General features: G+C 40.0%; 1 protein-coding gene across 8 annotated transcripts in view; it reads right to left on the bottom strand.

The window, feature by feature from the left end:
- The window catches only part of PIWIL2 (piwi like RNA-mediated gene silencing 2), a 318,267-nt gene that overhangs the window by 199,678 nt on the left and 101,782 nt on the right, over positions 1-16,807 (bottom strand). For all 8 annotated transcript variants that reach the window (XM_033950153.1, XM_033950155.1, XM_033950154.1 and 5 more), the window contains 2 exons: positions 8,809-8,926; positions 4,299-4,423 (listed from right to left, as the gene is read on the bottom strand). In XM_033950153.1, the coding sequence (XP_033806044.1) occupies positions 4,299-4,423; positions 8,809-8,926 (243 nt within the window). The remainder of the gene's footprint in view (positions 1-4,298; positions 4,424-8,808; positions 8,927-16,807) is intronic.

Here is a 16,807-nt window from a genome sequence, read left to right as displayed (position 1 = left end):
AAGTGAAAACTTGGAAACACACATGTGGTATCAGGTGACAAGAAACTCCCTACGGGCTAAATTATTAAATTTCATTCTTTAAAATATAATAAGCTATCCAGTATTTAATATGAATCATGAATTATATATAATTAATATATCATTACTCCCATAATAAACTATTGGGGGTTATAAACCCATCTTTAAAATAAGTAATTAAAACCCAAATTAAGCTTAAAAACATATATTATATATATATATATTAATAAAATATTCTGATATCCAGGCAAATATTATTAAATTATATCTATTTTATGTAATAAATAGACACAAAAATCTTGAAAGATATGACTCTTATACTGACATATATTAATTTAGAAGAATTATACAAAAACTATCTCCCAATTATATAATTATTTAAAATAAATTAATTTAGCTATCATTCATTTATTTCTTCCAAATTCATCATTACTTATACTTTTATTTTAAGAGAATCATATTTCATATATTTGATACACCTTTATAATTATATCTTTGTTAAAACAATCATATATAGAATAAAAACGGCATACTATAATTAAATCATATATCAGAATCAACCCTCACATTGCAATTTATACACATCCTATACTTATATAGAATGCAGATTTATCAAAAAATTAAAATAACTCTTAAAATGTTATTCATATATCAATAAAGTAAAAGAATTATAAAAACATTTTATCCATTAACTCTTCTAAAACCTAAGGAATGCACATCAATTTCCCTCATCTTAAAATTAAATAGCATCCAATCAAACCCTTCTTTAATCATTTAATTAAAAATTATAATTAATAATAATTTATTAATTAAGCTATCATGCACTCTTTTACTCTAATCAAATCAAATATTATTTATGTTTCTTATATTAACAAAACTCATAACTCATACCTTTAATATTTCTGTAATAAGTTATATGCCCCTTTAAACAATCACATATATATTAATTTTAACCTACATATAACCTTTAGATGAAAAATCTTCCCTTCCATTAGTGGATGTTCTTAGTAAGTAACACTCATCTTATTACCAATTCTCATAATAAATGCCCCTCAATTCCAAAGCAATTGAGTGTGAAAAAGAGAAACTTAAGATCTGAAACCAATTATAACATTTCATCTATTTTTACCTCATTTTCATAAAACCTTCTTCTACAATCATGAAAACAAATCACGCAAAGGAAGCATTCAAATGTTCACTATATCAAGTCATCTAGCATTTGAGTTTGTCTGTCTGAATTCTGAATTCCCTTTCTTCTTAACCGCCTTCTGAATCAACTTCGATGACATTGCACAATGTTTCCTTCTTCTCTGCAAGAAGCAATGTATTCTTCTTATTGTAGCGATTTAAGCACATAGAACATTGACTTTTCTATTGCCACTGAAAGTTTCCGTTTCACAAAAGTCAGAAGTAATCCTTGAATTATCCGCATCGGGGAACGAAAATATACAGAGATAGAGGGATTCAGAATTAAGATACTGTATATACAATTTATTTAAACCTTCCAAAATAAGCCTGCCAGTTTCTGTCTGGTGATCAAATCAACTCCAAAAACTTTAAACCTTGTCTAATGTTTTCTTAACTTCTGCAATTCACTGCACACATTCTGTTCCTGTAATTCAATATAACTCCATGTTTATCGATCTATATTATAGTGAGGTTCCTTTCAGATATTCTATATTTCACCAGCCGCAATAACATTGCAAACCAGCTCTGTGCTCCTTTAAATTCAAACGCTCTCACTATAACTTGCATTCTTCAAAGTTTTCAATGACCAACGCTATTTGCATAAAGTCTGAACGTTCCAACCTAAGCATTCTAAAGAGAGTTTTGTCATCTTTAACTCACTTCCATGACCGTTTAAACTGTTTGTTTAAAAATAATTCCATTCATCCACCTATCTCTGTACATAAAATAAAACTTCAGTTTTTAAATAAAATAAAATTTTAAAAAACCCACCAAAGAGTATTAAAAATAATCCACAACCCCTTCATAAACCTTTCTCCTGAACATCCACTACAGCAATAAGTTAAACATTATAACTTCTTATGAAGACATGCTGAGGAAAGTAAGGGCCTACTTCCACCAACATTTCGCCATCTTTGTCCAATCTATCATCCTCTCCAAATTAGACTATTGTAATGCTATTTACTTAAGTCTAACAAAAAAAAGTCTTCAAAGACTCCAGCTAATCCAAAACACTGCGGCCAAGTTGATCTTCGTAAAAACGCAAATCAGACCATGTCTCCCCACTCCTGGCCAAACTTCACTGGCTCCCAGTGATTTCCAGAATCCATTTCAAATGCACCTGCCTGGCTTTTAAAATCATTCACGGCATCCTCCCCTCCCCTAATCCCTCTATCTTATAACTCCTCGAGTCCTGACTCCACCAGACCCGCCCAAAGACATAAACTAGCCTTCCCCTCTCTACATGGTATTCTCTATGCGGGTAAACTGGGAAAATCCCTCCTCTTCAAAATCAAAGGGCTTTGGAATGATCTTACTATCCCGCTGCGGAACCTGGGCTCCCTCCAATTATTAACCTGGCTTTTCACAAAAATGTAATTCTCTCTTCCCCCCCCTGTACGCAACCCCATTCTTCCCTTTCTTTATCAAAGTTCATGTAAACCTTATTTCGCTTCCTATATTTAAGTTCTTGTAAACCGTGCCGAGCTCCACATCTGTAGAGAAGATACGGTATATAAACTTAAGGTTTAGTTTAGTTTAGGGTGTTCACAGTTATCCAGAAATTCCTAGTTTTCCAGGATCTTCAAAATTCAAAGTCCCTCATTATGGCAGGGTACATCAGACCATATCTAGCACCAAGACTTCTCAATTTTGGCCTTATTTCTAACAATTTGTTCCGTTTATAAGCAGTGGTCTTGGCAAAATCAGGCACAATATAAATTTTTGAGTCTTGGCACTTTAAAATTCTTGTTTTCTTTTGCCATCCGGAGAATCTCCATGACCTGTTGCTGTTTCAACAATTTAAAAATGATTGGACGCGGCCCCATTTGTTTATTTAACCTCCGAGCTCTTTCAAATTTTAGCGGATATTTCGTTTTAAGAGGCAGAATCTTTGGTAAAAAATTTTCTAAAAATGAAACCGGATCACTGTTTTCAACTCCTTCCAGCAGCCCTATTATTCTTAAGTTATTCCATTTTCCTCTATTAATGCAATCCTCCAGGTCTTTCGATAGATTCTCTATTATTTTCCTATCCATCTTATACTGCCGTATTTCAAATTCATTTGCCTCAGTCTTTTTTTCTAGCTGATCCACTTTAACATCAATAACTGCCATCCGCAATGTGAGGCTTGATATTTCATCTATAGCCTCCTGAATCTTTTGAGAGTTTTTTAAATACTATTTCTTTAATTTGCCTGAGTTCTGTTAGAATGTCACTGCAGTCATCCTTTGGCAATGGTATTTTTGAAGGACTCGCCGGTTCCGTCTTGGATCTTTTAGCACTTCCTGAGCTCATACCAGCAATCTCCCCTTTCATCTGCTTACCCGATGCCATAATACACTCGGTACACACGATTCTAACTAAAGAAACTAACTTTTATAGCTTTTTTCCTTTTTCATCAAACCTGCTACAACTGAGCTGCTTTATCACCCGACCATCTTACTGTGGCTCCAAGCCACGCCCCCCCCCCCCCCCCCCCAGCTTGGCTCTTTTTTACATTAGAGCAAATTTGACATTCTGTATTTATAGTACTGAATTTTGCAGGTTTGCTCTTTGATAGATATTGTTACAGTGGTAACATTTACCATAGATTTATGCCTTTGCCAATATTTTCCAAATATACATATCATTTATAATATTTTGCAATCTATATGCATATCTCTGCTCAATCTAAACATCACCCCTTTACACGCAAATCAGCAAAGTAGTTGTCATTAATTTAACAAGCTTTTTGCATCAGCCTGTATTTTATGAGGTCATTTACGCATGCATCAGAATCATCTTCAGTATTAAACTACCCTCCACATATCTGTATTATAAATTATTCACATAACAAATAAAACATATCATTATCACCAACTAAAACAAAAAGTATGAAATTTATACATATAGGTTGACCCTATACTAAAACCAGAATTTATTACATCTTGATACAACATAAAAAATACAGAGGGTAGGGCTGGACCCTACTGCATCCTTACCACAAAACTAGAGTGTACAGATGATAAAGGTGCTCCAGAAGTTTCTTTATCACACTAAGGAAGAGGGGAAGAACACAGATCAAAGAGCAGCTGAGCCCTGGGTCTCATTACCTCTTTAATACAACATTATAGAAAGGGATGCATAGGTCTGAGCTGGGCTCCAGGACTTTGGTCATCTGTATCTTAATATCAATGTCAGTCCCATCGGTCTTTCGTTGACTTTTCAAATTAACAACCTGCAAGATAAAGAAAAGAAATGCATCAGAGAAACAGCTCAACAGGGAGAGTCTCCTGACACTGCATTCTCCTATTTCTTTGGAGGTACTGATTTAAAAAAAGCTTCTGTATCACTTATCATTCTAGACAGTTTATATTCCACCCAGGAAATAATTTATTATACATAAAAGAAACAAAATACAAGACCAAGTAAACAAGAAAAAAATCATAAAAGACAAGACCATGAAATTAATAGTAAAACAAGTTAAAATTGAAAAAAGTTAAAATAAAACCAAAGTGTATCTTATGCTGATTTAGCTAAACTGTTTCTGCAGATCATCAGCTCCAACTCCACTTGAAGATCGATTGGTAGACAATTCCAATGAAGAAGATCGCCTACAGAAAAAGTATGTCCTAACCCCCACTCGCTTGTAAAGCACCCATGCCTGAGAAACTCCCTAACCCTATACTTGTCCTGCTTGATTAGATTGTAAGCTCTATTGAGGAGGGAGTGTCTCGAATGTTTTAATGTATAGCACTGTATACGTCTAGCAGCGCTATAGAAATAATCAGTAGAATTAATTATATGTGCACAAAGCAAGGTCTGTTTGGAGGCCTTTTAAGAATATAAAGTCAACAAGCCCTGATCTTTTTTAAATGTGTCCCTACATAGCTAGTACTGGAATTATATTACTGAATGAAGCCAAACTATGAATAGCAATACTTGGATTCAAGAAAGCATGCTATCAGGCATTTGATTTAGTGAATTATCAGTTGTTTCTTTCAACGTTGTTTGAGCTTGGAAATGGGAGATATTGTTCATGTCCAGTTTACCATGTTTTTGAATGATTGAACATTTAGAAAGTGTACACTAATTCATTTTTTTCCTGCTGATAGTAACACAGTACTGGTGTTTCTCAAAGCTCTGCTTTAGTGCCAGCACTGTTCCGTCTCTTGGTGGATGATATTCAATTACTTTACACTGTGAAACTTCATGCTCTCGATCTGTCACTTAGAGATTAACACAGGGACAAATTTTTCCCAATCCGCAGAAACTCATTTTCCCATCTCATCAACTTCTTTTCCCGTCTCTGCCCATACCTGCAAGCTCCGTCCTCATCTGCACAAGGGCTCAAGAAAGGGGCAAGTACAAAGCATGGATATGGAGGCCAAGGAGTACATGAAAGAATGGAAACCAGAAGCTGAGGAAAGAGTAAGAATGAAGTGAATGGAAGAATTAGGGGTATGGACAGAGAAAGAAAGAAGGTATGGGAAGGGTAGTGAGACAGAAATATAAAAAGCTAGTAGAAAGCTGAATACAAAAGAGGTTGTGAGCAAGAGGAAGGAGATGAGGGAAGTGATGGAGAACTAAGCTGGGGAGAGGTAAAGGAGGGAGAAGAAGCAATAGTGGGAGAGAAAAGAGATATTTTCAAATTTTTTTCAGGAAGTATAATGGCAAAATGATGTCTAATCTAAAGATATTTAAAAAGGCTTGTTTCACGTGGCCTTTGGCTAGCTCCTTCAGGCTCTTTAGCAGCTTCTTACGTCCTTAAACCTCCCCAGTTCCCCCAACCTCTACTTCTCCTCTCAGCGATTCTCCTTTTTGCCAAAATTATTTTCTCAAGGCAAGATGCCAGGTTATGCTCCACACAAATAGCATGCAAATTATATGCACGCTATTTGGGCTGAATACCTTGGCAAAAGGGGGAGGAACAGTGCCTAGAACCTGCACACAAGAGAAGAGCGCAAAGACATAGCTCATGTGTGCAGGTCCATGGTCAAGGAGCAAGTCTTTTTTTTATTTTGGGGGGTTTGTACCCTTTGGATGCAGCTGTTGTGCATGTTTTGTGTGCACGTGTCCCATGCCTATGCTCAGGATACAGCTGTTAGGCGCGGGACACACATGTACATAAAAACAAGCACTAACAACTCCTATTCAAACTACCAACAGCTCCAGACCTGCTGGAAAATTTTGCACGGTAACAGGTGGGTGTTCCCTGTTGTGCAATACAAGGAATGTTCATTTTAATATCTATGAGCTCCTTGTAATGCTTTCGCATTGGATGCTCAGTGTCTGCTACTGTGAACGGTAAAAGCCACCCCCTCCCCCCCAGAACCCTTTTGTGCATCAGAGGCTGAACTACTTTTCAAGTTAAGACTGGCTGTACTTCCATGGCAAGCTTTAGAACATCAGAGCCTCGGTGACATTCCTCCTCTGTATGCAAATAAATTAGTCATTTTTAAACTTGTTTTTTTGACAGATATTTCAAACTAATTACTAACTCCTAAGTTGATACTGAACCTGCAATAAAAAAGATTAAGTCCTTACCTTGATAATATCTTTTCCACTAGATACATATGTCATTCTGGAAAAGTGGATTATCTCCCCCAAGGCTGCGAGCCATATGTAGAAGGAATCCACTCCAGATTTTTTTCTGTGATCCTCCTATTTCACCGGGAACTATACTACCACCTGTAGTTAGTACCCAAGCATGCAAGAGCTCAATCAAAATTATGTGAAGTAAGAACATGAATGGGAAATTTCCCAAACAAATCAACAGTTCTGCTTAAACATAACACTTGAACACTCAATGAACAAGGCACAGCCAACAGAAGCATCACAGCAGCTCAGGTAGTACCACTGTAGAGACTATAAACATATTATACAGAATTCTTCAGAATTGTCAGACCTCATAACTGCTTCTTGGGAGTTGTGGCAGAGCAGGATCCTGAAGACTGGGGGCACCAGGTCCCTCCAAAATCTTTGTCTGGAGCATTGAAAGGATCTCTGGCCTGAAGGCACTCCCTAGAACTGGTGATATCGGCTGGAGGCCTGAAAATTACTGTGACCTGATCCCCTAGGGACTCGAGGTCTGTTGATTGGTAAAGACTTGGCTTGTGATCCTGCACGCTGGTCATAAGATCATCCAGACCTTTCCCAAAGAGTATTTATTTATTTATTATTAAAATGTATAGACAAAGCATACATAATATTCAATCATACAATACATTATAAATGTTATCATTATAACAAATTTCTACTACAATATCATCTAATAAAATCTATTCATAAATAAATTCAAGATTAAGCCCCTTCATGTTCCAGACCTAATCACAACATTCTATGTAAGGGCGAGAGTAAAAATCAGTCAGGTTTTATTCAATATATACTAATACTGAATCATTCTTCATTGCTATATCATAAAAAAACGTCAACAAATAATTGTGTTTTCAGCATTTTTAAAAATTGCACATGATCCATACAAATCCTCAGGGTTCCAGAGAGGGAGGGAGTTCCAAAGCTTCACCCCCAGCTATAGAAAGCATAGATGCTCTAGATATTACATAATGAACACTGTCTTACTTCACAGAAATCAGCCTCATCCCTCCTTCGGATCTTAATTTTCTACAAGGTTGATAGATCTTCCAAAAGAGTGTCATAAATTTACTACTTAGTAGCTTCATTGCATGTCCCCCAGTCCTAGTATAGTCAAACCTTGGTTTACCTGCATAATTCGTTCCAGAAGCATGCTTGTAATCCAAAGCACTCATATATCAAAGCAAATTTCCCCATAAGAAATAATGGAAACTCAGATGATTCGTTCCACAACCCAAAAACTTTAATACAAAATACTCTATGTACTTGTATTTCAAGACCACGCTCATTTAGAACAGTCACTACACTCCCGCAGCGGCAGAGAGAGAAGAACCATCGGCTCAGTTGTGATAGTGTGATGCATATATACTGTATGTACTCGTATTGCAAGACTTGGCTCGTTTAGAACAGTCACTACACTCTTGCAGTGTCAGAGACAGAACAACCATCGGCTCAGTTGTGATATGTGTATACTGTATGTACTTGTATTGCAAGACATTGCTTGTATATAAAGTTAAAATTTAATAAAATGTTTTGCTTGTCTTGCAAAACGCTTGCAAACCAAGTTACTTGCAATCCAAGGTTTTACTGTACTTTTGAAAAGAGTAATGAAGTGATTCACATCTACCTGTTCCATTCAGGGGCATAGCTACCAATAAGCAAGCCTGGCAAAATGCCCAGGGCTGCCCAATGGTAGGGGCTGCCTGAATTTCAGACCCCAATATGACTATGTGAGTCTGGCCTCCTCCAGCTTCTCCCGTCCGCCACAAGCCCACTACATGCTGCCACAGTTACAACAGAGACAATGCTAAAGCTGCTCTGGGTGGCCGCAGGGCTTTTCCTCTGCCACATTCCATTTCTATGATGCAACATCCTGTGGGCGGGACATAGATTTGCTTGCAGTATTGTCAGGGAGAGACTTCTCCCCAACGCTGCATTATCCCACTGCTGGGGAAAGAGGCATTACACCTGTTGCAGCGACTCCAGGCACAACATTATCTTAGTGCTGTTTTGTGGGCTTTACTGTACCTGCTCCAGCTTGATTGGAAGGTAAAGGATTGATCCATCAAATGCAGTGACATCACCAGTCACTGACCTATGCTCTTTCATCATCCCAAACCTCATACTCTTGCATTCCACATTTGGGCTGCAGGACAAAAAGAAGCAATGATTGTCATTATACTAAAATCCTGTTCTTCCCCCCACCAACACACTGCACTATTTATACCATCCTGTCTAATGTCACTTCACAACATAAGATTCAGTGTGCTAGCATTTGCAAAAAAGAAGTCTAATCTCTGTGTTAAGCAAACACTTCAACACAGTGTTAAGTGGAGGCAGAATAGCTTCTTCTGAAGGTGGCTGCCTCCTAAACTGAAGGTCACAGGTTCAAGGGTGGCATGTGTACAATAGCTAGTAACACTGGGAAAAATGCATGAGGCAAAAAAAGTGGTGGAAGAAAAACATGTGGAATAAACAGAGGATTACAGTGGCAGGTACGAAAGGCATTCAATAATTTATCTACCTCAGTAGAACAGAAGAGAGTTTTCAAGATATTTTTGTTTTATTTTTCGATATAGTCCCCTGATAGCTCCATATACTTTATCCACTTTTCCTGCAATGATTTTAACCCCTTTGAAAAGAATTTTTCTGTTTGACCTTCAAACCAGGAAGTCACAGCTTCCTTGACGTCTTCATCACTTAAAAACTGCTATTCACCAAGAGATTTTTTCAAAACTCGAAATAGGAAATAATCTGAGGGAGCCAGATCAGGACTGTAGGGTGGATGATTCAGCTGTTGAAACCCACAAGCAAAAGTCATTCATCATCCCAAAAGGCAGTTGCCATGACTTCGCCTTCAGATTTTTCTGTCTTGAACTTTTTTTGGAGTGGGGGATGACTTGGTGCTTCTACTGCATTGACTCCATTTTAAACTCAGGATCTCTGTGATAGTCCCAAATCTCATCCTTCAGTCACCAAACCATGAAAAAAATTCACTTGGTCTTCACGGAGCATCTCCAAGTTCTCCTGACAGTACTGGAGCCTTGAGGTCTTCTGACTTGGCGTCAGCATTCTTGGAACACATCTTGCACTAACCTTGGACTTGCCCAACTTTTCATGAATTATTTTTCAAACTGTGCCTGCCGAGATGCCCATTGTTTTAACTATTCAGAAAGCCTTAATTCGTCTGACAAAATTATATCGACTTTCATGCACATTTCTGTGAAAGTTGTTTCCACAGGCTGTCCAGTGAAAGGGTCATTTTTAATGGACACTCTACCCCACTTAAACTGCTTGCTCCAAAATTTTACTTTGAAGGATGATGGGGCAGACTCACTATAAACTGCAGTCAGGCGTTCATGGATCTCCTTTGGCATTTTCCCTTCTTTTGTGAGAAATTTTATCACTGAACGGTGCTCCAAATCTAGCAGCTTCTTACTTGATTCGCATGAGGACTCTCCGGACATCCTATCTCTTGGAATGTTAGACTCGCACTGAGCTGCAACTGTGCGTGAGTAACCTTGAGACACGTCAACATGCACAGACTTGTTTCAACATGCTTGCTACTTTTTTAAATAGGTAGATAAATTATTGGAATGCTCCTCAGAGCGATGGCGGGAGGACGGGGGAGGGGACGGCTCCAGGCGCTGTCAGCACCTCTTTGTCTCCCCATGCCACATTCACACTCTCCCTTCCCCACCTCTGTACCTCTTTAAAATCCTCACCAGCGCAAGCAACTACTTGACCTACAGCCTGGCTCCCTCTGAAATCACTTCCAGATCACAGGGCCAGGAAGTGACATCAGAGGGAAAATCAGCATGAACAGCAGGTTGGCAAAGCTGCTCATGCTGGCAAAGATTTAAAGAGGTATGGGGGTAAGAAGGAAGGGCGTAAGTGTGGCGGGGGAAGGAGGGGCAGAGAGGAGGGCATGGGGGGGGCACCACAGCCAAGTGTCTCCTAGCCTCACTACACCACTGACAGAAAGACTGAAAATAATTCCATGAATTTGCTTGGCTTGCTCTTCTCACTATTCATACTCCTTCCCCACTGTCATAACCCTATCCCTGCTGAGATGGCTCATAATGATTCAGATGTAGATTTATTTTCAAAATTCTTGGAAATCTTATCATGATATCTAGTGAATGAACTGCAAAATCTTATTTTTTTTTCTTTTTCTATTGAATGATATAACTTTCTTAATGGGTGCTATTTACAGTGACAGCTAGGGCCAGATTCCCCAAACTCACCAGTAAAATCCAGTGAGTTGATGTAGTGGACGTAGCGGGGGGTGAATTTTATATTTTACGTGTGATTCTCAGCATAATACCATGTAAATTATATGCACGCTATTTGTGCGGAGAATTGTCAGTAAAGAGCAGGAGGAATTGTGCCTGGTGCTTGCTCTGAAGAGCAATCACGAAGCACAGCTCCTCTCCCTGCCCCGATCAACTGAGCCGCAAGTCTCCCCGAGTCCTGCCGGCTCAGTTGATTGACCGGTAGGGAGAGCAGCAGAGGGATATGTTACACACACATTCTGTACAAGATCGGCAGGAGGGATGCCTGCTTCCTCCTGCTGCCAGGGTCCCTCCATCCAACAGCCTTCCGACAGCCCACTGTACCTTTAAATTGAAGGACGGCAAGAAGGATACCTACTCCATCCCATCCCCCTTCCCCCATACCTTAAAATGAAGGCTAGCGGGAGGGATGCCTACTCCCTCCGGCGGGCAGGCTGCTTCTTCAAAATGGTAGGCTTTGCCCTTTCCTGTTCATCATGGGTTGCACCAGGGAGGGGCATAAGGCTCTGACTGGACTAGGCACCTAAGGCTCCTTCTAAGGGAGAGGCCTTAGATGCCTAAACCAAACAGAGCCTTAGGCCCTCCCAGGATGCACTGGAGATGTGTGGTGTCAAAAAACAGTCACAGTGCTAGCAAGTTCCGTAAGACTAATTGTCCAAAATGTACATCTTATGCTAAGCTCTGATCCAGGCAGTAGTGCTTTGTAAAAGTATGCACCGAGGACCAAGTTGCAGGCTTGCAAATATCTTGAATAGAAATGGATTTTAAATTCACTACTGAGGAAAAGTAGCTTGTACTTTATGAGCCCCAATTGAATTTGGAGGTTTCAGGTGTGCTCTTGTGTAGCAGAAATTGATGCATTGTTCTATCTAAGAGGAGAGGGCTCTTTTTGATGCGGTTTTCCTTGGGTAGCTGGATTGTAGGAAATGAATAGCTGGTTTGTCTGACATGACTGAGCAGTTGCCTTGAGGTAAAAAAAGTAATGCTCTTCTGCAGTCTAATGTGTGGCGAGATTGCTCTGTTTTTCCTCATCTTCATTCCTCTCCAGCAATGGCTTATAGTTTAATTCAGATGAAAGTCCAAGACAACTTTAGGAAGGAATTTGGGATGAGTTCGTAATTGTACTCTATTAGGAAAAAATTGGAGACAAGGATAATATGTGAAATTGGAGATAAGGCTAATATGTGATCAGTTCACTAACTCTTCTGGCTGAAGTTAAAGCTGTGAGAAAGACTGACTTCCATGTAAGGAATGTAAGAGAAGTAGATCCGAATGGCTCAAAAGGGGCCTGCATTTATTGATCTAAAATTAAATTTAGGTCCCTCGCTGGAGGAGGGTCTCGCAGTGGAAGCCTAAGATTAGTGAGATCTCTTTATGAAACAAGGAATGAGAGGGTGATGTGAAATTGGTTTACTTCCCACATAAGTATGGTAGGCCAAGATAGCTGGCTAGATGAAATTTGACAGTTTGATTTGAGACCAGAATTTGACAAATGTAGAAGATATCATAAAATATAGCCAACTGGACAATGAAGAGGATTCTGTGGGGGTCGTGTGCCCAGATAGAAAAATATTTCCATTTAGCTTGATAGGACTTCCTGGTAGAAGGATGCCTTGCTGCCAGAAGGACTGTCTTCACCGGTTGAGAAAGTGGCAGATGTGTTAGGACTGAAGTTTCAATTTCCAGGATGTCAGTCAGACTGCGGAGATTGGGATGCAATAACTGCCCGTTCTGCTGAGACAGAAGAGAAGGATGGTCTCCCAGCGGAATTGGGGGAGCATCTAAAGCAAGGCTGTCCAATTCCGGTCATCGAGATCTATAGGCAGGCCAGGTTTTCAGGACATCCACAATGATCATGCATGAGAGAGATTTGTATACCAAGAAAGCAGTGCAGGCAAATCTCTCTCATGCATATTCATTGTGGATATCCTGAAAACCTGGCCTGCCCATAGATCTCGAGGACCAGAATTGGGCAGCCCTGATCTGGAAGATCCAGCAGGAGTGGATATCAGATTTACCTGGGCCAATGAGGAGCAATGAGGATGATGTGAGCATTGTCTTTGGCAACTTTCTGAAGTACCTTGGAAATCAGAGGGAATGGTGGGAAGGCATAAAGAAAGTTGTGTCCCCAATGCATGGAGAAAGTATCCCTTGCTATTTCTTGAGGAGTTGGACAAAGAGAGCAAAACATGCTACATTTAGCATTTTCCTGGGACATAAAGAGATCCACTGAGGGAGTTCCTCAGCGAAGGAATATTTGCTGCAGGATAGAAGAATGGAGAGTCCACTCGAGAGGGTTGAGTTTCCTGCTTAGAGAGTCTGTGAGTATATTGTATTCTCCTGGAATATATACCGCTTGCAGATGGACTCGCAGTGCAGGAAAGCAGCAGAGTATCATTAGAAAGGAAGGATAAAAGCACCAGACATTTTTGGGGCTCAAAAATCTCACTTTATATTCAAGTATATATGGTAAACCATCCCTCTCCTCTTCCCATCAGGGCAGACACAAACAGAAAAAGGTGACTAGTCACACTAAAGAATGACACGGGGACAAATTTGTCCCCATCCCCGCAGGAACTCAATTTCCCCATCCCATCCCCACGAGTTTTGTCACTGTCCCTGTCCCATGCCTGTAAGTTCTGTCTTAACCACACAAGCCTCGAACACTTAAGATTTTAAAGTGTTTTGGGCAGATGAGGACAGAGCTTGCAGGAATGGGGCAGGGACTGGAAAAGAACTCGCCAGGATGGAAAATTTGTCCCTGTCTCATTCTCTAATTCACACACACACAAATCGATACAAATGCATTTGTATGCAGATATGCACACACAGGAGAGAGTTTGGAAATAATTCCATAAGTCACAAGCTTCTCCCATTTGTCTGTATTTATCAACTTCACACTAGAAATTATAGGCATAATGATTCATTCAGGAAGAAAGCTGAGAACAAGGATTGCAACACAGAAGTTGGTGCCTTAAATCATTGTTGAAGATTAATCAGTCACTATACCAAACTAATTTACATCTTGATAACACCACATAACAGTTATTTCAAAATCTCACATAGTAAAAACAGAGTGGCAAATGTTCAAAAGCATACTGTTTGAGTAAGGCTGGTAGTAGTCAGTCTAGCTTGTGAGACAGTTCAGCCTCCAACGCACCAAACGTTTTACCAATAGTGGTAGCAGTCACTAATCCTATGCAAATGCATTACAAGGAGATCATTACTCTTAGTACTAAAATGAGCACTCCGTGTAATGGATGGCAAAGAACACCCGAAAGGCAACCACAAAAAAAAATCCAACAAAACTGCAGTGAAATATCAAGTCAAAAAACAAAGGCAAAAACTGCAGTGATGATGTACAAGATGCCAGTGGTACCTTGATTTACGAGCATAATTCATTCCAGAAGCATGCTCTTAAGCCAAAGCACTCGTATATCAAAGCAAAGTCCCCATAGGCCATAATGCAAACTCAGAAGATTAGTTCCACAACCAAAATTTGCAATGGTGGCCCGGGGTGGGTTCCTGCCTGTAGGCGCTGCAGCGCTTTCAGCATGGTGGCTTCCTTCCCTCAGGATCCCAGTGCGGCTGCCCTCCCGCTTCGGCTGATGCCTCTGCCGTCCGTCAGCGCCTCCTGGCTCCTGATCCAAGCCGACCGCCATCCTGTGCGAGCATGCGAACGACCTCTCCTCTTCTGAGCCAAGCTAGCTGCTGTCCATCCTGCGGGCTTGTACGTGGTGAGCGTGTTGTCGGGTCAGATTTATTATTGTTTGGAAGTTGCGTACCATTAAAAAATATTTTGATTTTATATAATTTAAAATACTGGTTCAATCGTCAATTCTTTCAATATTAGATTATTGTAACGTTATTTATTTGGGTGCTCATAAAAAACAACTAGTCGATTAAGATTAATTCAAAACACAGCTATTCGTTTGATTTTTAATTTAAAAAAACATGATCACATCAGCTCATATTATCAAAAACTTCACTGGTTGCCGTTCAAGGCTAGAGTGTTGTTAAAATTTGGTTGTATTTGCTATAAAGTTTTATTTGTGTTAGCTCCATCTTATCTTGTTGTTCATTTTAGATTTTTTAAATCTATGTATATATATTGGTTTTATTTTCCTTCAGCGAAAGCGTGCTGTTTTAAGAAATTTTTAGATAGGACACTGGCTTTTCAAGCAGGAGTAATTAATTCATGTTTGAATGCTCTTATTACTCCAGCTCTCACTTACAATCCATTTTGGAAAGATTTTAAAACTTAGCTATTTAAACAATACAATATTTAATAGATTTCAAAATTATTATGATAGGCGGATTTTTTATTATTTTTATGGAGTACGGTTTAAAGTTGCTTATCTATTTTAGTATAAATAATCTGTATTGTGCATATTTTGTTTTGAATAAGTTAGAATCCTGGATCACCAAAGACGATCTCTTTACACAAAACGAACTTTGCCCCCCGGGCTACCAAGGCCTTTTTTCTCCTAGATTAAACCGAAAAGGAGGTGGTCTGGCACTCCTCTACAAATCCTTCTTTGATGTTCAGCTTATCGAAAAAGGCAGCCATCGCTCACTCGAATACATGTTAGCCTCAGTCAACGATGAGCTCCATCTTCACCCACTGGGCATCTTATCATTATATCGCCCGCCCATCCCCTGGAGCAATTCCTCCGAGCTTGTTTACGAGACCATATCTAACGCGTTCCTTAAGTTCCAAAGACTTCTGATCATCGGTGACATCAACCTCCACCTCGATGACACCACCAGCAAGGATGCATCGGATTTCAATAATTTCCTCTCTTCCCTTGGCTTCTCTCCCCCCGCCCCCTCTCCAACCCACGATAGAGGCCACACACTAGACATCATCAGCTTCCTTGATCTCACGGATTACAAAACTTCGATCGATGACATCCGTTGGGACCACGTCCCCTGGTCCGACCACTTCCTAGGAACCTTCTCCCTCCCCATCTTCATGTCACACCTTGGAACCTCACCCCATACCTCTAAGTCCATTACTTTCCGCAAGAAAATTTCAAGTGACCAGTTCTGGTCCAAATTTCTCGACAATCTCTCATCCAAGCCTAAGCCTTCAGATTCTGCAACCAACTGGCACAACTGGATTACTCTCTCAGAATCCACCTACCACTCTCTTGCCCCGCTTTCCACCAAAACCGTCACCTACCCCCGTAAGGCCCCCTGGTACCTCCCACACCACAGGGTACTAAAACAAAAATGCCGATCCCTGGAACGCATCTGGAAAAAATCTAAGTCCCCCACAGACAAACAAATCTGGAGAGTCAACATTAAATTTTACAACAACGCACTCAAAAGCGCTAGGAAAAACTTTTATGGTGACAAGATCTCGAGATCAAACAACCAGAACAGCATGCTGTTCAATATCTGGCGCTCCCTAATCCCCAACACCAACCCTTCCATACTCCCCTCCTCCCCATCAGCCGATCTACTAGCAAACTTCTTCAATGGTAAGGTCACCACCTTAAGAAGCTCCTTCCCTCCCGCAGTTTCCTACAACTCCCTAGTACTCGCCACCCCTAATCCCACTCCAAATCTCATCATCCCTGTCCCAGTCAATAGATCCTGGACTGCCTTTGAGCAAGTATCCGAATCGCAGGTCCTCAAGCTCTGCCTGAAATTGAAATCCTGTAACTGCACCTTGGATCCATTTCCATCCTATCTATTTGAGAAAATACCCACACAGGCCATCTCAT

Source organism: Geotrypetes seraphini, chromosome 6 (assembly GCF_902459505.1).
Source record: "Geotrypetes seraphini chromosome 6, aGeoSer1.1, whole genome shotgun sequence".
NCBI lineage: Eukaryota > Metazoa > Chordata > Amphibia > Gymnophiona > Dermophiidae > Geotrypetes > Geotrypetes seraphini.
This window is presented reverse-complemented; position numbering and strand designations above follow the sequence as displayed.